We start from the raw sequence: 22,266 nt of genomic DNA, 5'->3' as shown, positions 1-22,266 counted from the left end.
CAGCTCAAACCTGGGTATCCATGAGGCGCTGTGGGCTTTCAGCAGCAGCAGACTTGTATTCAAACCACAAACTGTAACCTCGTGGCCTGGCATATCCCTCAGTCCATCATTAACATCAAGTCAGGGGATTAACCCTGGTTCAATGAGGAGTACAGAACAACCTACCATAAGCAGCACCATCCAGACCCAAAAATGAGGTGCCAGCCTGGTGAACCTACAACACAGGACTATATGCTTGCTAAATAGAGGAAGCAGCATGCAATAGACAGAGCTAAGTGATCCCACAACCAACGAATCAGATCAATGCTCTGCAGTCCCGCCATATCCAATCATGAAGAGAGGTGAACAATTAAACAACTACCAGGAGGAGGAGGCTTCACAAACATCCCTATCCTCAATGATGGGGGAGACCAGCACACCAGTGCAAAAGACAAAGCTGAAGCATTTGCATCCATCTTCAGCCACAAGTGCCAAGTGGATGACCCATTTCGGCCTCCTCCTAAGGTCCCCAGCATCACAGATGCCAGTCTTCAGCCAATCCGATTCACTCCATGAAATATCAACTAACAGCTAAAGACATTGGATACTGCAAAGGCTATGGGCCCTGAACAACATCCTGGATATAGTATTGAATATATGTGCTCCAGAACTAGCCACGCCCTTAGCCAAGCTGTTCCAGTACAGCTACAACACTGGCATCTACCCGACAATGTGATGAATTGCCAAGGTTTCCTGTCTACAAAAAACAGGACAAATTGAATCCAGCCAATTACCGCCCTTTTAGTTTACTCTCGATCATCAGCAAAGTGATGGAAGGGGTTATCGACATTGCTATCAAACGGCACTTACACAGCAATAACCAGCTCACCGCTGTTCAGTTTGGGTTCCGCCGAGGCCACTCAGCTCCAGATCTCAATACAGCTTTAGTACAAACATGGACAAAAGAGCTAAATTCAAGAGGTGAGGTGAGAGTGAATGTGCTTGATATCAAGGCAGCATTTGACCGAGTGTGGCATCAAGGAACCCTAGAAAAAATTGAAGTCAATGGGAATTGGGGGGAAAACACTCCACTGGTTGGAGTCATACCTAGCACAGAGGAAGATTGTTGTGGTTGTTGCAGGCTGAATATCTAAGCCCCAGGACATCGCTACAGGAGTTCCTCGGGGTAGTATCCTAGGCCCAACCAACTTCAGCTGCTTCATCAATGACCTTTCCTCCATCATAAGGTTAGAAATGGGGATGTTTGCTGATTGCGCGGTGTTCAGTACCATTGCCAACTCTTCAGATACTGAAGCAGCCCATGTCCACAAGCAGCAAGACCTGGACAACATTCAGGTTTGAGCTGTTGTGTGGTGCGACTGTTACTTGCCACTTAAGTGCCAGGTAATATCCGTCTCCAAAAAGTGAGACTGTAACCATCTCTCCTTGACATTCAACGGCTTTACCATTTCTGAATCCCCCCACCAGCAACATCCCAGGGTTTACCATTGCCTAGAAACTTAACTGGACTAACCATATAAATGCTGTGGTTACAAGAGCAAGTCAGAGGCTGGGAATTCTGCAGTGGGTAACTCTCACTCCTGATTCCCCAAAGCCTGCCCTCCATCTACAAGGCATTAGTCAGGAGTGTGATGGAATACTCTCCACTTGCCTGAATGAGTGCAGCTCCAATAATACTCAGAAGCTCAACACCATCCAGGACAAAGCAGACCTCTTGAGTAGCACTCCATCCACAACCTTAAACAATAACACCCTCCAAAAATCGGCACACAGTGGCAGTAGTGTTATCATCTACAAGATGTACTGCAGCAATTCAACCACACCTTCTTTGACAGCAGCTTCCAAACCCACAACCTCTATCACCTAGAAGGACAAGGGCAGCAGGCGCTTGGGAACACCACGACCTGCAAGTTCTGCTCCAAGCCACACACCATCCTGACAACTATATCGCCGTTACTTCACTGTTGGGTCAAAAACCTGGAACTCCTGATCTATCAGCACCATGGGTGTACCTACACTAAATGGACTGCAGCGGTTCAAGGTGGCAGCTCACCACCACCTTCTCCAGGGCAATTAGGGATGGGCAACAAATACTGGCCTTGCCAGTGATGCTCACATCGCATGAAAGAATAAATAAAACAACAGAGGATGATTAGAAATTAATGAAAACCAGTGAATATTTTGCTAGAATTGTTACCAGCGAAATATGGCTCATTGCCATGAAATAAACATCACTTATCATGATCATTAGGCTTGAGAAACACACAGGAGGTTTACAGAATATTTTAATTGGTGATTTTTCTCTCCCCTTGCCCCACTGTGTAAATGTGGATAGTACGTTAGGTATTGAAAAATACCGGTCTGGTATGACTAAGATCAGGTGATTTGTTTCCAGCTCTTTCATGTCTCTTTTCACTTCATAACTAGAGTGCTGCCATCAATAAATCAAGGGTTGTGTATCTGTTAAGATACATTGGCATGTCAAAAAGCAGAGTTTGCAGAAAATTGCCTCCATTATGGAATCACTGAACTCTGGCTTTCCATATTTTAATGTTATGTTGTGCAGCATTATCAGAGATCCAATACCATAATTTACCTCATTACCAAGGATTTTGTTATAAAAAAGACAGGATTGGAAATTCTCAGATGCACTCAGGTGCAAGGTACTTTCCTCCCTCCCTTCCTCTACCTGGCTGAGAAACAAAGTAATGTGTCAGCTTCTAAGTAACATCAGTGTGTTAATTACCTACTCTCCTCCACCTTTTGTTTCCCTACTTCTTGCTGCACTTAACCCTTTGCGGCCTGTGCAAATCTGTCCAAACTGAGTAGATCATTGTTTCAGAAAAGGAAATTTGATTCCTTTTATTTCTGATTAACTGATTATTGGTGAGGAAAAATAAATGATTCCATTATTTTTAATTACAATTAACTTTAGTAAATAAAAAAAATAAGAATTAAAAACAAAAGTCTTAGGGCAGGAATAACTTTTGAAAGCATTTGTCCAGCACCAGGGTGGAATATATATTATTTAACTGTAATATATAATTGACAAAGGTGTTTTTTGTAGATTTTGTTTAGTCAGAATCTTCTCCCAGTAATGAAAGAAAAGAAAGACTTGCATTTATATAGTCCCTTTCACAATCACTGGACACCTCAAGGTGCTTTACAGCCAATGAAGTACTTTTGAAATGTAGTTACTGTTGTAATGTAGGAAATGCAGCAGCCAATGTTCACACAGCAAACTTTCACGAACAGCAATGTAATAACCAGATAATCTGTGTTTGTGATGTTGATTGTTGTATAAATATAGGCCAGGACACTGGGGATAACTCCCTGCTGTTTGTAGTAGTGCCATGGGATCTTTTATGTCCACTTGAGAGGGCAGATTGGGCTTCAGTTTAATGTCTGATGGCATCTCTGACGGTGCAGCACTACCTCAGTACTGCACTGGAATGTCAACCTTAACTTTTATGCTCAAGTCCTGGAGTGGGTCTGTGAAACTAGAAGCTTCTGACTCAGGCAAGAGTTCAACCAACTGTGTTACAACGTTGAATTATGGAATAACTCTGCTCTTTCCCAACAATGTTCAGTCTGCTGGACGGTCACAGACCTGAAACGTTAACTCTGCTTCTCTCTCCACAGATGCTGTCTGACCTGCTGAGTATTTCCAGCACTTTCTGTTTTTTATTTTGATGTTCAGTCTTCCCCTACTTCAGAAATGTAGCATTAAATGAATAGATGGAAAATCAGAGACTATACACACAGTTGTGGGTTCTACAAACACAGCTCCCCAATGGCAGTGTCAGATTGCAGAATCCCCTCCAATATCTGGTTGTGCTGTACCAAATCTGGGAGAAAAAAATGTTTTATTGTCAGCAGGGCCATCCCTTACCTTTTTATAAACATAAAAGGCATTGGAAAAGCTTTTAAAAGATAGGAAATGATTTATTTGGTAGAAAAACAATTTGAAGTTGATAAATAAGAACACACAGATGGTGGGGGGAGGGATGTAGTTTTCACTTCCCCAGCCTGGGCAGTGGCCTGGCAGAATGGATTTCAACAGGATGAAAATTAGGTGGATTCCAAAATGATGTGTCCCATCAGATTACTGCTCAGCCAGTGCAAGTACAAATGAACCTCAAGAATTCAAATAAATTTAGCATTTTCAGAAAACATACCTGTCGCATAGAGTAGCTTTAAACATAATTGCTTTTGGGAGGAATAATGCTGCAAGGAAAATAACCTTTTTCTAAAATCATAGCACAGACTGGTTGCCTAGCATATAGGCCTCACAGGACCTCACAATGCTGCACTCGATCTGTCATTACACAATGCAGCCTGTTTCGACAAGCCACAGTGTTGAAGTTTACACCACATGTTGCATACCCCCCTGCTGCAGTAAAGTCACTGTCTGCATCACAAACCTGCAGGGCATAGGATCAATAAGAGCAGGTGTTGCACAATTTCAGTCTAAGAATGGAACTATTTTATTCCTGGCTCACTGGATACATCAGCTATTGACTGTCTATGGCATTTTGTCTCTGCCACATAACGTGTGGTGATGAAGAATTTCTTAAAATATTATTAGTTTAAAGATATACATTATTAAGCAAGAACTATTCTCCTCATCACCTGTCAACGACAGCAATCTAACTACGAGGGAACAAATGTTTACATTCGATCCATCATCTGGTTCCTAACAATCAAGTTAACCTCTTTATTGAGGAAAATGGTGCTTAAATGCTTTGTTGGCTTAGTCTGAACAGAGCTGAGCATGTTATTCATATCTCATATGCATCATGCTTCAAAATTGTATGAAACAATTTGTGAGGAAATGCAGCTTTGAAATAATATAAAAATTGGCAGTGTTAATAATGGCAATGTATTTGGATGAAATCCAAGTTGAAATCTAAATGCCTCAGTTGAAGATTCTGAAATATTATTGAATAATCAAGAACATCATAGTTCAAAGGAGGACAAGGGCCACGAAATTCAGTTCCTTAATGCCCGGTTGCCTCAAATGATGTCTGCAGAGCACATGCACACTTCTGGAACTAACCATGCCAGATATCATTTTGCTGGGGGCATCAGCGCATACACAGGGAGTGTCTGCTGGAAGTATGTAGATTGTAATATCAATCAGTGTGTGATGCTGATTTGATGCCAGTGCTGCTATTTTGGAGCTCATCACTCCAGCTAACACCCTCTCCTAACCTCAAAAAGCCAAACATGTGTTCACCAGTAGGAAGGTCTCCTCACCAGCGCTATTTAAAAGAATCATCATCTACTTCCAGGCTCGTTGCTGATTGATTTCTACTGGCTCTTGCTGCAAATGTAGAAGTGTTTGTTGGTTTCCAGAGTTGGTTAAAGTTGCTGAAGTCACATCACTATGTGACACATGCTGAAGGACTTTGTCCTGACTTCAAAGTTTCTGCACAAACCACTTGCTCCCAGAGAGGGGTGCAGTAGTTTGTGTCCGTTGAACTACACATGAAAGGAAAAATGAGCTAAGGTGGCAGCGATGGACAAGTTACTGGAAGAGGGAGGTGGGGGAGAAATGCTCTCAGCAGGAGGTGGGGTGGAAGCAGGAGGCAGAGATACGTAATGCTGCATTCTGTGAATAAACTGACTATCAAGAAAAGGATCTCTGTCTAGCTCCATTCTTCACCATTTGGCTTGGATCTGTTTAACATTAAAGACTTCCTCGCTGAAATCTGCCACATGCTGCAGCCTTAGAGCCACGTGAGGACGGCATTGCCTGTGACTGTGAAAGCGACCATGGCCGTGATCTCTTTGTGCATCGGGCTCCTTCCAGAATGGAGCAGGCAATGTCGATAACATCTCCCAGCTTACCCTTCATTATTGCATAAGGGAGGTCACTGAGTCTCTGTATACAGAGAGAGAGAGAGAGTGCTGAATACATTTCATTTTCTCTTGCAAGAGAAGCTGGTGGAGTAAGCACATGGCTTCACCAGGATAGCAGGCACCCGCCATGGTGCAAGATGGCATTGACTGCACATAAGTCGCTTTGTGGGCACTGCATGTCAACTCTGAAATTTACTGTAACTGGGAGGGATTGCACTCCCTCAATGTCCAGCTGGTGTGCGGCCATACGCAACGAATCGTGCAGGTCAATGCCCAATGTCCTGACATCAGTCATGACGCCTTCATTCTGTGGCAGTTTGCTGTGCCATCAGCATTTGAGCCAGCATGACAAACCAGAGGGTGGCTTCTGAGTGATAGGGCTCTTATTTAATGACATGATCCATGACACATGTGGGCAGCATGCATACAATGAAAGTCATGTTGTCATGTGAAATGTAATGTAGCAGACCATTGGGATGCTCAAACAATGCTTCTGCTTTGAAGGAGCCCTGCAGTAGTAATCAGAGTGTGTGCCAACATATATGGTGGTCTGTTGCATGCTGCACAACCTCAACATCATGAGGGGACAGCCTTGCCACTAGCTATATGGTGACCAGCTCAGGAGGAAGAGGAACAGGAGGAGGTGGAGGAAGGGAGGATGCAACCAACACGGCCCCTTTCCGAAAGGCTGTCCATGACTGGCTTATCTAACTCCACTACCAATAAATGCAACCCCAATTTCCCATTCACCAACGGTCCCACATCTTACCTTCCCTTCTGTCACCGACCATCACACTGTCCACTTGGCCAGAATGCAAAAGTAAAACCCACCACAAAATAAACATTCCAAACAAAATTTCTAATTGAAACCATGCCATATTGCAAACAAACATCAACTAATCGCCCTTGTGCATTTGTTGTCTTCCGTGTGCCTTTTGCCTATTCTGGTGCTCCTATACAATGCCACTCCAGTGGCTGCAGCATGGCTGGTGGAAGGCTGCTGTCTTTCAGTGGGGAGACTGCAGATGGCCTTGCAAGTTAACCTTAAGCAGCTCTGGATCCTAGAATGCCCAGCTTTGGACTGCAGCATCTCAGCATAGGCAGCAGCAGCAGCAAAGGCACTGGTGGAATGGCAGTGGTGGGAGCATGAATGCTGTCATCCTGACACAACAGCAGGTCCATGCTCCTCAGCATTCCTAATGCATTGGAGGACAGATTGCTGGGCTGCTGTGACACTCTGCATGAAATCTGGTATGTGCAGCTATCATGGCAGCACTCTGATCTTATGTGGCAGCAAGGTGAGCTTGCATGACTTCAGTCTGAGCTTTCACTGCAGCACTCAGACATTGTGTGGCTTCTTTTAGTACTGCAATTAAAAGAGAAACATCAGTCATCAGACATTGTATCGCGGTTAGGTTCACAGGTGATCTAATGGATTTGGCTACCACTTTCATGCTGGAAAAGATGAGCTCCAAACTCTGCATAAAACCCTGTGTCAAGTTGGATCAGACTCTTCTATGCTCACTGACAGTGACCGCTGGCTTTCTGGCAGGCCTGCCGATGCACCAGGTGGACATAACCAGCAGTCATCTTCTGTAGATCACTCCATTAAAGGCCTCACCTGAGTCACTGCCGCAGAACCCATGCACAGCCTCACCCTCCAGCAAGCTAGCATCTGTGCTACCCTTGTCCCATGCCCTGGCTGCAGGCCACCCGTGCCTGGTGTCTCACCACATTCAGATCCCACCTCTAGGCTATCCTCTAAAGTGCACGCAGTCAGTACCTGAGCTGGAGGCTGTAAGTGTGAGAGTGAGTAACAGTGTTTCTTCTTCATCACTGTTCTCCTGCTTTTCCACCACTGTTTGACCAGGTTGCATTTCTTGACTATGCGGAAGGAGAAAGGCACAGGGGTAGTGTTGTGGTGTGGGGATGGGAGGAAAGTAAGAGGTGCATGTTTACACCATGTGCAGTTTGTAAATCAGAAGTGTGTGTGTGATGAGGGGGAAGTGGGATGTAAGAAGGAGGATTAGGTAGGAGCATACTATCTTCTTCAATGGTTTCACAGTTGCTGCTGTCCATGGCCTCAGTCATGGCTGCTCCAATGATGGTGAGCACCGTCTCCTCCAGGGGAATAAGAGCGTGCAGCTGTGTCTGTCCCCCACTGGTTAGGTCCTGCTGTCTCCAGTTATGCACTACCTTGTCCTGTAAGTGAGAGGGAAGTATGTCAGTGAGTGTGGTGCAATGTGTTTGAGTGATGTGCCTATCTTGGTGAATAACTGGTAATGTGTGCAAGTTGTGAGATGTGGGTGAGGCTTGCAGCAGTGCTAAATGCCTGAGGCTGTGGTAAAGTTATGAATGTTAGCTATGAGTCCTGAATGATAGATGTTGTGGATAGGTGAGTGATGGGCAGTTGGTGAAATATGGCATTGAAGATACATTCACTGGCCTTGAGCACTCAGTACAGATACGATGGGCCAAATGGCCTCTTTCTGTGCCTTAAACTTTCCATGATTCTATGACTCCAGTGAGGCCATTGAACTTTTTGTGGCACTGCATCCAGGTCCTTGGGGCTAGACCCCTGGCATTGACTGCCACGGCTATCTGATTCCACTGCCTTTGCTAAGTTAGTCTGGAGGGCCCACTGTGGATGGATGAGAACTCTTTTGCTCTCCACCTCCTGGACTAAGGTGCTGACTGCCTTTAAGTAAGGAAGTCTAGCTTTGACTTGTAGTAACTTCTCATGCATTTACAGTCCCTGCTCAGGCTTGCAGCCACTCAATAATGTGTTCAATGCTGGCTGCATGCTACAATCATTTACACTAACAGGCAGCATCAAGTTTGTGTGCTGCCAGCATCAGTAACAGTGGGCATAGGGTAATGGTGCATCGTGATCCCCATGCCTGTTATTGGGTCCTGTTTAATTTAGTGACCAAAATGTTTTTCTCATTGATGGGAAAGTTCTGTACTTACGCTTGACTGCCTGTGACCACTTTGGCATCTGAACCAAAATTACCTACGAGCTATTTTAAGTATTGCACTATTGCTGGTCTAATTTATTGTTATACTAATGTCTGACTGCAATGCCCCAGGTTGCTGAGCACTGATATTAAACAATATCTTCTCTTTAGAGAAAGTATGTTGAAAACACCAAATGAACCATTTCAACTGATCCAAAATGTGAATGAGTTTGGAGCCGAGGAGAATGTGACCTTTATCACAGAAAGCATGAGTGTCACTACTGCGGATGAGGAGAAACTACTGCTGCTGAACAGGAACACTGAACTGAGGCGCATGAACAAAGAGGTATTTGGTCCTCTTCCACTTCTCTTTTTTAAGCATTATGCAGAGACTAGATCATTTACATAAGCAAAATCTATTGAGCAACACCCTCCTGGAGTTTCCCTTCTGACCAAAGAACAACACAAGACAGCCATTTATAATTAGCATGGTCCTCTTTGCTACACAATAAAATCAGTCAAGCATGTAGTTATTAAAATGCCTCGAGAATATTTATGTTTTGACATACACTGCTGCATGCTTACCTCTGGGATGGCAGTGGTGTGTGCAGCATCACATCAAGACAGCAGATAACACATATAATCAACTGTGAGCCAAGTCCATTATTACAAATGTCATTGTGGGAGCACTTGCTTATGTTTATCATCAAGGCATTTAGACCATTTTGTGGTTTATTTCCATTCCATTCTGTAATTAAACAACGTTCTGTGTACCTGTCAGATTGATTGAAAAAAACCTATCCACATGAATGAGTATAAATGGCTCTGAAATGGCTCAATTCAAAAACTGAAGTTACTCATTTCAAGTTAGTTAGAAAGAACTTTGTGTGTGTACATACATTCAACATCTGTCATGACTTTAGGACATCCCAAAGCATGTTACAGTCAATGAAATACTTTGAAATGCAGTCACTGTTATAATAGAGTCATAGAGAGATAGAGCACTGAAACAAGCCCTTCAGCCCACCAAGTCTGTGCCAACCAACAACCACCCATTTATGCTAATCCTACATTAATCCCATATTCCCGACCAAATCCCCACCATTCTCCTACCACCTATTTACAATGCCCAATTTACCTATCAACCTGCAAGTCTTTGGCTGTGGGAGGAAACTGGAGCACCCAACGGAAATCCACACAGTCACAGGGAGAACTTACAAACTCCACATAGGCAGTACCCAGAACCGAACCCAGGTCGCTGGAGTTGTGAGGTTGCGGTGCTAACCACTGCGCCAATGTGCCCCCCTGTGTAGGAAATGAAACAGCCGATTTATGCACAGCAAAGTTCCACAAACAGCAATGATATAAATGACTAGATAATTTGAATTATCCTTCTAATAACAATTAAATGTTGGCCAAGAAAGTGGGAAAATTCCTGTGCTCTTCTTTGATTATTTTAAATGTTGTCAAGTTTGGATCATTCAGAATTCTGACCCTTGCATGTGCATATACCTAACATTATTTTAAAGTGGATCTCCTTTGACACTGCTCATAATGAGTCAGAAGAAAAGTAAGTTGTATTTAGGATGCTGTCGTTGTCAGCTGCAGTAGTACTCCCAAAGTCCCACTGTAGAAGCTTATGACTGAGCATCTTTTATTTAGTCATTGGATGTATTCTGCTTGTTTTGGTGTATTTTGTTTGCTCTCTATGGATACACATGAAAAAAATACTGTATATTGCCTAGAAAGGGAATGGAAAACAGCAGAGATAATTCAGTTGATCACAGGGTGAGAGTGAGTGTGCTGCAGCATAACTCAGTTGGAGCAAAGTTGTAGACTAGGGTTGAGGCATATGAGTGGCTTGCCATTGTACATTTGTAAGGATTAGTTGAAAGCACTTCTTAACACAGATATCAGTTGTGGCAGTGGGTGGTGCAGTGGGTAATATGGCTGTAGGGTGGGATCAGGTGATAGTTTTTCTATGCGTGTTGTATCCATGGATGAGGAGCAGGTACTGACACAGGCAGTGGCGACAGTGTAAACAGACAGTGCCTAAGGGAAATGTGTGCCCATTCAAGATGGAAACAGGTGACACTATAATAGACAACAAGACAAGGGTAGATTAATTAAATGAGTACTTTATATTCATTGTCACAGTAGAGAAAGAGGATAAAATACCAGTGATACAAGGGAAACTTCAAAAAAAAATCAAGGGGAAGAACTTATTGAATCAAATGCAAGTAACAAAACTGAAATGGAGAAAATAATGGGACTTAAAATAGGTAACTCTCTTGGACATGTTGATTTCCACCCCAGGGTATTAATGTAAGTAGGTAAGGGAATTGCAAAAGTATTAACCATAATCTTTCATAGCTATCTTGAATCAGGAATTGTGCAGTTTGGAAATTTTCTAATTAACTATTATTTAAGAAGGGTAGGAGACAGAAAGCAGCTAACTCCGAACCTGTTAGTTTACTGACAGATTCTAGTAGCTTCACAATAACTGTCATTAGGGTTAGAGTTAACATCACTTAGTTGAGGTAAGTCATGCATGACTAATCTAGTTGAATTTTTTGAGGAGATCACTTATAGCATAGCTAGGAAAATGTATATGGATGTTGTCTATATGGACTTCCAGAAGCCATTCGATAAGGTTCCACACAAGAGATTATTAACAAAAATAAGAGCGCACGGAATTGGAGGTAGTCTTTTGACTCGAGTCAGAAATTGGTTTGGAGGTAGGGAACAAAGAGTGGCAATAAAAGATAGATACTCTGGTGGGATGTGACAAGTGGTGTTTCCAAGGGAAACACTCAACCTTTCAACATATTTATTAATAGCTTGGATGAAGGAATAGAGAGTTGTGTTTCCAAGTTTGCAGATGACACTAAATTAGGAGGTACAGATGGGAACAGTGAGTTTCAAAGGAACATAGATAGATTAAATGTGTGGGCAAAACTGGGGCAAATGAAGTTAAGTATGAGCATGTGTGAGGTCATCCACGTTGGCCCAAGAAAGATAAAGATAAATCAGAGTATTTTATAAATGGTGACAAACTAGGAACTGTGCAGGAACAAAGAGATTTGGGAGTCCAAGTACACAAAGCATTAACAAGTTAGTAGATAGGTACATCGGTAATCAACAAGGCTAATGAAATATTGGCTGTTATCTCAAAGGGGTTGAAATATAAAGAGGAGGAAGTTCTGCTTTAGTTGTATAAAGCCTTGGTTAGACATTATCTGGCATGTTGTGTTCAGTTTTGTTTAACACACTTGAGGAAAGATCTATTGGCCTTGGAGGGAGTGCAATGCAGATTCACCAGAATGGTACTGGCACTTAAGGGGTTATATTACAAGGACAACATTTTGACTTGTGGTCCCTTAAGTACAGAAGACTTGAGGGGTGATCTAATCAAGTTATTTAAAATGTTAAAAGAATTTGACCAGGTCGATACAGAGAAACTATTTTCTGAACAGAATGGGCACAATCTATCAATCAGTGTCCATGTCCCTAACAAATGACAAAGAAGTATTATTCTTTGGGTCAATACTGTTAGTTTACTAAGACAGAATACCCAATTTATCAGGAAATTCTCTCTCCAGTAATTGGTTTCATATGTTAAAAAGAAAACTAGAGATTGTGGCTGTAAGTAGTCACTGAACACCAGCATTATCTGCTTCCATTCTTATCATATGATACTTCTTTCAGCTGATGAAACTCAACCAAGACTGGGATCAGATCTATCGAGCAACCACAACAGGACTTCAGCAGAGAGTGGCAGTGCTTCAGATGGAGGTTTCAGATACCAATCAGCATGCTAACGCACTTTCCAAGAAACTGGATAATGAGCAGGTATAGACAGCACCACTAACCAGAATTACTGATCAATGACTTACTTTTGAGCATGTTGTTTTCCAGTAAAATCTCTTTTCTTAGAAATGTCAAACATTAATGCTTTTACCTGACATTTGGCATTTTGGGCTAATGAATGTTTTAGCGTTTGCTGGCACAAATCAATGTTACTGAATCCCTTTTAAACCTACTCCTCTGGTATACTGGCTTATACACTAGACAGGCCTGTTCTTTCCAGCATTAAAAGCCAGGCTGCTACCTGTGTCATTGTGAGCAGGGACTTTCCCAAGAACTAGAACTCCTGCACAGCTGGTAATCCCAGCCTTTAGATCTATAAGTGCACTGACAGGAGGAGTGAGACCTATCTGGTGTGTAAGCACTGGGCTAGGTTGGGGGGAATGGTTACCAATGGAAAAGAAACAATATTTGACGAAGAGGACAGAATGCATGGCATGGAGGGAAATGGATGGGGAGGGAAAGGAAAGCAGGGATGACAGTAGGAGGGGGAGTGGATAGCAGTGAAAGAGGGGGAATGGCATTAAACGGTTGGAAATGAAGGAGACAGAAGGGAAAATCTAAGAGGACTAAGAAGAGGAAGTCACAGGCAATGAAGGAGGAGGTAAATGGATAAGCATAAAGGGAAAGGTGAAATGAATGGTTATGGAGCAGAAAGGGAAAAAGCAGAGGTTTAGAGCAGTGCTGGGGATAAGAAAGGAGAAGCTGGGAGTAGCACTTTGGACTGGTGGAGAAGATTAACCATAAATCACATAAAGGCTGTTCTTGAGTTGTCAACATCTTGTGAGTTGTGTCAGCTTTTCTGAAGTTGTATATCAGCTTTTTCTATTTTTGTAGGTTGGCTTATTTTCTTGCAATGTGATCAAGAGTGCTTTGCTTACAAAGGTGTAAAATATACCCTCTTCCTATTATGTGACATGAGGAGAATTTTCTTGTAAACATTTCATGGTGGCCTAAAATATAATGGTGGCCTATAGAGTGAAGGAGTAACAAGAAGGTGTCAGGTATTGTGCAGAGATGTACTAGTAAAGGTATAAAATAAACCATGACCGAGACAGCTCTATCCATTGTAACATCCTGAAGCATTTTAGGAATCTCTCCAAAGTGACTCCAGTGGTTTGGATGTCATCAGGAGCCCTAAATTATATTGCAACCTTAAACTATTGTCCCAACTCTTCATAGATAGAAATACATTTTCTGCTTCATTTATTACAGAATATTTTGAAAGTCTACATGGGAAGAATATATTTCTTTGCAATAACAATGGTCTTTACTGATGACCCCATTTTACAGCCCTGTATTTATGACTAGAATCCAAGTACAATGCTGTTTTATAAAAAGAGTTAAGGTTCATAAGATGCAGAATCATAAGCATAATGATAACCAGTTCTCCCGTATGTAGGATAAATGTGCAATTCTCTTGGTAACCTCATACAGTAATGGACCCCATTCATTTTGAGGAGAGCTTATTTTCCTCAGAACACAATCACCTTAACATGCTGAGTTATATTTTATAAAGTCGAGTACATATTAAAGGTATATTCTGAATACAACGATCTTTGATAATTGATTAAAGCCCACCATTTATTTTACTTGTTGCGAGATGATAGTAAACTGCTGCTCAGCAGCTTCATTGAAACAAGTTCAATCACAGTAAAGATGTTTATAGCAGACATGTAAAATCTACAATTGTTAAAAGTATCATTTTGAATAAAGTCAGTGGTGGATTCTTTATCTCAATTGCATTGTTTATGAAGGTCACATTACTGATTCTCCAGAGAATACCAGCTGTAATTGTAACATTGTGGCGGATTGAGTTATCTGAGCTTTGTCTTTGTTGTCGCCAGACATGCTGTTGCAACAGCAACAAAGGCCACAAGTATTGCAGTGATTAACTCAATTTCTTATTTAAAGCAGGGCTCATGATAGTATAGTATTTTGAAAAGAACATTATTGATCAAACATGCGGGGGGAAGAAGTTTGTTGATTTCCCCAGGGCAGGCAGCACTGATGTCATTGAAGAATGCCATACAGGTTATGGTCTGCAGCACTGCCTGCCTCAGTGAATTGATGTATGTTTGCATAGCGCTAGAAGCTATACAAACAAATTTCTCCCCCTGATGTTCCAATTCTCCCTGTGTGTATCTTTTCAGAAATTTGAAGTATTATAATAGTGTGATCTGTGCTGTAACTTCTTGGATCTTGCTTTTCAGGTACTTACTGGGTACCAGCCCTGGCTCAGTGGTAATTCTCTTGCCTCTGAGTCAGAAGATTGTGGGTTCAAGCTCCCTTCCAGAGTCTTGAGCATATAATCTAGGTTGATGCTTTAGTGCAGGACTGATGGAGTGCTGCATTATCAGAGGTGTCATCTTTCAGATAAGTTGTTAAGCCTGACCTGTCTTTTTAGATGGATGTAAATGATTTGACAATCCCATTCAAAGAACAAGAAAGATCCCTTGTTGTCCAGGGCAACATTTATCCCTCATCAAGCACCACGAAAACAGTTTCTTTTTCCTGGTGAATTACCTCATTTCTGTTTGTGGGACCTCGCTTTACTCACTGCTGTGTGTCCCTGCAATACAACAGTGACTACACTTTAAAAGTGCTTAATTGGCGGTAAATACTTTCGGACATCTTCAGGGATATGAAACACTCTATATAAATGCAAGTTATTTTTTGTAAAGCATGTTAAACTGGCTGGACAGCTCAACCAGGCTTGTTTTAATCAACAATGGATAGTTAGGGACAAGTTCAATGAACCATTAACATAGGCAAAATCCAAGCACAAAGTCAGATAAACAATCATCCTAAAAAAAAAATCAAGTAGCCGTTCATTAACTGGAGTTGTGCTTGCATTTGTGATCAATTCATGCCCAGGTGCCTAGCCGCAGTTAACAATTTACAGAAAATCAAGATTTTAAATTTGTTCATTAGTTCAGAAGTATTCAAGAAAACTGGCAAAATAATTTAGTTTATAGCACTGGATAGAAACTGCTTTCCGTCAACACAATTGTCACTGGAGTGTCTTGCTGATGTGGGGGAGGCGGGTAATGAAGATCCTTAAACACTGGGGTCATTTGGTTACAGACGGACAGTATGACTCCTCAAAAAGCCTTTCTGAACAGGATTTGAATTAGTCAAATACACTCAAACTGAATACTAAACTAAATTCAATCTTCCTGTTACTTAAGTGATCTGAGCTAATTTTTCTGAGTTGTGCTCTGGGGAACATTTATTTTCCCGATGCAAAGCCCAGTAAAGAGAGATGAGGTCATGACATCACCTCCCCACCCCTTTATGTTGCCTCAGGATTCCTGGACTTTCCCTGGGAGGAGATGCGGTCAGAAGGCTGGTGCTGATAGTTGCAAGTTAGGCGCAGGCATGTCAATGAAGTGGGGGCGGGAGGGGGGGAGGTGGTGGTGGGGTGGAGCATTCCTGTCGCTCCTGCCTCAATTTCTGTGTATAGCATGAAGAAGGCCCCACAGCTGCAAGCCAAACCCACTGTCTCTCAGAACTGCAGTAGTGCCAGGCATTCCACCCTCAGTTTGAAGTGCAGGCCCCTGCCATGGGGTATAGTGGGGCAATGCAAATGACAAGAAACCACAAATGCTAGGCCAGGGGGGTTAGGGTGGGAGGTGTTCAGGTTGGGTTAAGCCCAGTGCTGTTTGGGTGTGCTGTGCTGAACTGGAGCTCAAGCGCAGGAGAAATCAGAAAATCAGCCTTTGGAGTACATTTGTAAACATAGATTCAAATATTGTTGTTCCTATGAAATAAAGTTTTCCGTGTAGACTTTTTCATTATTGCTTTAAGTCCCTGTTCACTGAAGCTGGGTAAAATGTAGAAGCCCTTTGGTATCACTTTCTGTGATATAGTATGGCTTCTGCAATAATGTTCACTCTTTCTGGCTTTAGCTACACATCAGGGGTGGTTCTAGGGAAATTAAATGGCTTAGAACTGCAATCTCGCAAACATCACACACAAGAGAATTATAGCAATATTGCTATGATCCCCAATGTTACTAGCATGGCTGAACAGGATCCTAGGGCTGGATTTTGTGCTGGAGGCCAGACTCCTGGCGCCATCTGAAAAAGCGGGAGGAACCCCGCTTCTGCCTTTGCGAGTCCCCCCAGAGCGATTCTCCAGTGTCTTTAAACAAAGTTTCAGGAGGCAGGATCCCCGTCTCGCTAAAGATTTCCACAACCCCCTTGGCCTAGCAATTGTAGCTTCTGGTCATTTGCATTGCCCCACCAAGCCCCATTGGCAGGGGCCTGCATTCAGAACTAAGGGTGGAAAGCCTGGCACTGCTGCAGTCCTTACAGGCAGTGGGTTGGCTTGTAGCTGTGGGGCCAATCTTCAATCAGAGGGCTACAGCTCAGCAGTATCGGCAGTGCATTGCCTGTACTGCAGAGGCCTCAGACCCAGGCCCAGCACTGGAATCCTGAAACAGAGATAGGTGAGGTAGGGTCGCAGGGGTGAGTCCAGAATGCCCTGAAGAGGGGAGCTGGGGATTGGTCATGCAGTCCGGGGAAAGGGTTTCCGGGGGTTAAAGTTCCCGGTGGGGGGTCCTCCATGAGCTACAAATTGTCCACGAAGGAGGGACCCAGCAGCAGTGGGAAGAGGCCGTTAATAGGCCACCTAAGTGCCTCAATAGGCCTCTGGGCGGGAAGGCCAACATCAACCTATCTTGCCTCCGGGAAGATCGTTGGATGACGGGCCCTCTGCGCACCCTGACACCCATCACAATACTCAGTGCCGCCCCCCCCCCCCACCTCCGCCCCTGCCTCGGGAACCTCACACAATCCGACCTTAGTGGGTTGAGAGCTGAGTGGGGGTTTAGTTGGACTCTGACATTGCTTTTGTAAGGTAAGCTTTCAATTAAATTAATCAAATTACAATATTTGATTTTCATCAGCTTGAATGCTTTACCTCCACAAACATTCTTGTCATGCTTTTCCCCCACACTATGGCAGGTGCACCCAGACTGCTCTGCACCCTCACATGGCCTCCATAACACACACAACCCCCAAAAGACACACACTCACACTGCCTCAATCACACACACCCCTCCAAACATAGACTCACACTGCCTCTGTCACACACAGACCCCTCCAAACACACACTCACACTGCCTCAGTCCCACACAGACCCCTCCAAACATAGACTCACACTGCCTCTGTCACACACAGACCCCTCCAAACACACACTCACACTGCCTCTGTCACACACAGACCCCTCCAAACACACACTCACACTGCCTCTGTCACACACAGACCCCTCCAAACACACACTCACACTGCCTCTGTCACACACAGACCCCTCCAAACACACACTCACACTGCCTCAGTCCCACACAGACCCCTCCAAACACACACTCACACTGCCTCAGTCCCACACAGACCCCTCCAAACACACACTCACACTGCCTCTGTCACACACAGACCCCTCCAAACACACACTCACACTGCCTCTGTCACACACAGACCCCTCCAAACATAGACTCACACTGCCTCAGTCCCACACAGACCCCTCCAAACACACACTCACACTGCCTCTGTCACACGCACACCCCTCCAAACACACACTCACACTGCCTCTGTCACACACAGACCCCTCCAAACATAGACTCACACTGCCTCTGTCACACACAGACCCCTCCAAACACACACTCACACTGCCTCTGACACACGCACACCCCTCCAAACACACACTCACACTTCCTCAATCACGCGCTCACCCTCCAAACACACACTCACACTGCCTCTGTCACACACAGACCCCTCCAAACACACACTCACTCTGCCTCAATCACGCGCACACCCCTCCAAACACACACTCACACTGCCTCTGTCACACACAGACCCTCCAAACACACACTCACACTGCCTCTGTCACACGCACACCCCTCCAAACACACACTCACACTTCCTCAATCACGCGCTCACCCTCCAAACACACACTCACACTGCCTCTGTCACAGACCCCTCCAAACACACACTCACTCTGCCTCAATCACGCGCACACCCCTCCAAACACACACTCACACTGCCTCTGTCACACACACTGCCTCAACCACACACTCACACTGCCTCAGTCCCACACAGACCCCTCCAAACACACACTCACACTGCCTCAATCACACGCACCCCTCCAAACACACCCTCGCACTGCCTCAATCACACGCACCCCTCCAAACACACCCTCTCACTGCCTCAGTCACACACAGACCCCCCGCCCCCAGTAATCCCTACACTGGCTCAATCACACAGACACCTCCAACCTCTAAGTTACACCCTGATCCCCTACCCCACTGCCTGGTGCCTCCAACTTCCAGGTTGCAATCAGAGGAGCCAACAGCATCCACACAAACCAGGAAGCACATTTTCAATTCTATTAATGATGGTGCTTCAGTCTGGAATGCTTGTATTGTTCAGCTTGCTGACACTATCAAACAGTTACACTCTGAAAGTGTTATATAGCTGCCAGTATAATTGTGTTTCATTTTTTTAAAGTATTCCAGGACATTATAATATCCAAACCTTACAGTGATTTCTAATGTGCAGGGTTACTGGCAGCAAACTGCAGAATTAATGTAAAAATATATCCCTCTTACTTGCTGGGAGCCTCAAATCAGCAGCTGACAAGCACTACCTCAGTCACATTTAGACCCAAAACAATTACAGCAGCATTCAACAAGGCCAGAGCAAAAAATGCTGTGCTAGCCTGCATTATAGGAAGACTTTAGCACAATGTGGGAAGTTTAAATCCCCTGTTCCTTTTTTTTATCAGCAAGGATTGGCAAGCAGACAACAGAGTGAAAACACTGATGGGTGGCTTGTATGTCGACTTCCTAATTTACTTCTTCATTTTAGTTGCAATTAATTTCAAATTTGACTATTGATGCATCAACAGTACTGACAGTTTCTCCAAATTAACCTGTGGGGCGTTTTAGTAGTTGCTGTGATTAAGTAGATTAACAGTGTCATTTGAGAAGTTTAGAATTCTGTAGATTAATAGGACATGCATTCTCTTATCTCCCAGAGAGTTTAATTATTTAGCTAGTTCTTAACACGAAAGTTAAGAATTTCAGAATCTCTCACTTAAGTCTCTTGTTTTTCTTGCCACTCATTTGTCTATATTTTCATCAGTGCAGTATAACTAGCCTCATGATTTGAATGGATATATTGTCAAAAATGTTTATTAATTAATGCTAAGTGGGTTCACTTGACCAAGCTCGTAACCTTAGAACCAGATATCAATGTCATCATTAATCAGTGCATAAAATGTATGAATATTCTTGTTCATTTTGAAATTAGCGCAAAAGGGAGTATTACGAGCAATCCTTAATCCAAGAGATGAAGAGAAATCAACAGCTCCAGGAATATGTGAGACAATTGGAAAGTAAATTACACAGCATGAGAGAGAGAGTCCAACCACCCTTGGTAAGTCATAAACTCTATTCCAGTTTTTTCTGGGTTTAATATTTTGCGCTGGGTAAGATTTATTTCCCCCTTCATTGTGAATGGCCAGTAAATATTGCTTCAAGTCAAAGACAAAGGCTTTTCTGTCCATCAAAGCTTGTTTGCTCCAACACTGCAGCTCATCGAGCATTGTTTCTAACTGCATTTTAAACATCCTGAATGTCTCAAAATCAAAATAAATTATCCCTAGCACAAAACAATTGGTGCAATGTGGTATCCTACGGATTTCTACACTTAATGTGCCTAACAGAATTTGCTGCCCCATCACTGCAGAAAAATCCAAAAGACTATGAAAATGCCAAGTTTTGAGCAATTGTTCACAATAATAAATCACACGTCCTAATAATGCAACACATTTATTACCCTTTTGAGTAAAATATTTATTTTATAAATAGCTGTTGTAAAGTTACATTTCACCAATTTAAATTTATGTTCTGGGGTTCAACTGACCTGACTCGACATGAAGTAATGCTTTGGATTTACCTTACCTTTTAAGTTTAATATTCTACATACATCTATAAGTTTGTCTGTAGACTGTAATGCTTACATTTCTACTAACTGTTCCCCAGGCTTATCACCTTTACACAGATCATTCTTGATTATTTCTGCACTTTCACTGATGCATGTATGTTCCTGTTCATGCTCATTGATGAATATTACTCCAATTATGTTGTGACCAGTGCATGTTAAAGTCAAGTAGAGTATGATAGCAATGTACACCAACTCCACAACCCATGCCCCTGCTATGCTTTTATTGAACAGTGGAAGGCTTAGAGCTGGAATGTAACATATTCTACTAATGATGCAATGTCTGTTCCATAAATCAATTGTTACAGCCCTGCAGTGTAGTGATAAAAAGCACTGATGTTGTAGTTAGATAGGACTAGAATTAAGTCCTGAGCCAACAATTTGGTCAAGAGGAGAAAAATAATGGTCCCTATTTTATCTTGCATCAACAGAAGGTAAATGATGTGCTTAATAATACATTAACAAAAGAAGAAATAGCAATGCACACACTGCAGTATGGGGAATTCCTCATTCCATCATGTGACACTTCATTTAGGCTAACATATCTACAGTGAGCAATTTCAGATTATACTTCCTACTGTATGGTATGTGATTGAGTCAGACTTCTGGTACTTTAAAATTAAACAAATTTAATAACTATGGTACTTTAATTAAATTAAATAGGTTTAATAAGAACCACAAGAAGCACAAATTAAGATCTCTTTACCGCACTCAGTACTGCGCATAGAAAGAAGTCCTGACCTTTCTCCTTTACACAAATAATTATATCTCCCAAGTTCACAGTGTCGTGCATTTACTTAAACTGGCTGATGATTCTATAGAACTGTCTGTTCATTACATTATGCCTTGTGTAAGTAAATTTATCACTGCACCAGTGCAAATGCTGATGTTACTGGTCTGCTGAACTAGGAAGTATATTCCAACATCTTGACATTCCCATTGTATACTCTCAGCCACAGTAAGTTCCAAATTCAAGCTATTTTCAGATCACTTCCAACAAGTATGTATGTGCGTAAGATGAATTGAGAACCTTATCTAGTTACTGTTATGTTGGGTGTGTGTATAACATATAACACTGCAAATTAAAGTTACTTAACTTCAACAAAAACAGAAATTGCTGGAAATACACAGCAGGTCAGGCAGCATCTGTGGAGAGTAAAGCAGAGTTGACGTTTCAGGTCTGAGTGACTTTTCATCAGAACTGGCAAAAGTTAAAAATGTTTTGAGCAAATGAAAAGGGCGGGGTGGGGGCGGTGAAGAAGAACAAAAGGGAAGGTCTGTGATAGGATGAATGGCAGGAGAGATTAAATGACAAAAGGTATGATGTGCAATGCCAACCACGTTCTGATTTTGCCCTTACTGACATTTTTGTATACTTTTATATTGAGCATGTGCACTAACCATGGATTGCAACCGGTAATTAAATACAGTTTGGGAGACAACCAAATGCATACAGGTCCTGCTTAATGGCTCCTTGTTTCAGTGCAACTCATTGATCAAACTAAACCTAACCTGGACATTCTATCTGTACAAGCTGCGACCCATCTTCATGTTGTCAGATCGATGTGATT

General features: G+C 42.8%; 1 protein-coding gene across 2 annotated transcripts in view; it reads left to right on the top strand.

Annotated features, from left to right (window-relative positions):
- Positions 1–22,266, top strand: part of si:ch211-153b23.7 (TNFAIP3-interacting protein 3) — a 42,499-nt gene that overhangs the window by 8,243 nt on the left and 11,990 nt on the right. For both annotated transcript variants that reach the window (XM_068047584.1, XM_068047585.1), the window contains 3 exons: positions 8,994–9,168; positions 12,531–12,674; positions 20,003–20,128. In XM_068047584.1, the coding sequence (XP_067903685.1) occupies positions 8,994–9,168; positions 12,531–12,674; positions 20,003–20,128 (445 nt within the window). The remainder of the gene's footprint in view (positions 1–8,993; positions 9,169–12,530; positions 12,675–20,002; positions 20,129–22,266) is intronic.

This window comes from Heterodontus francisci, chromosome 15, assembly GCF_036365525.1.
Source record: "Heterodontus francisci isolate sHetFra1 chromosome 15, sHetFra1.hap1, whole genome shotgun sequence".
In the NCBI taxonomy this organism is placed as follows: Eukaryota; Metazoa; Chordata; class Chondrichthyes; order Heterodontiformes; family Heterodontidae; genus Heterodontus; species Heterodontus francisci.
This window is presented reverse-complemented; position numbering and strand designations above follow the sequence as displayed.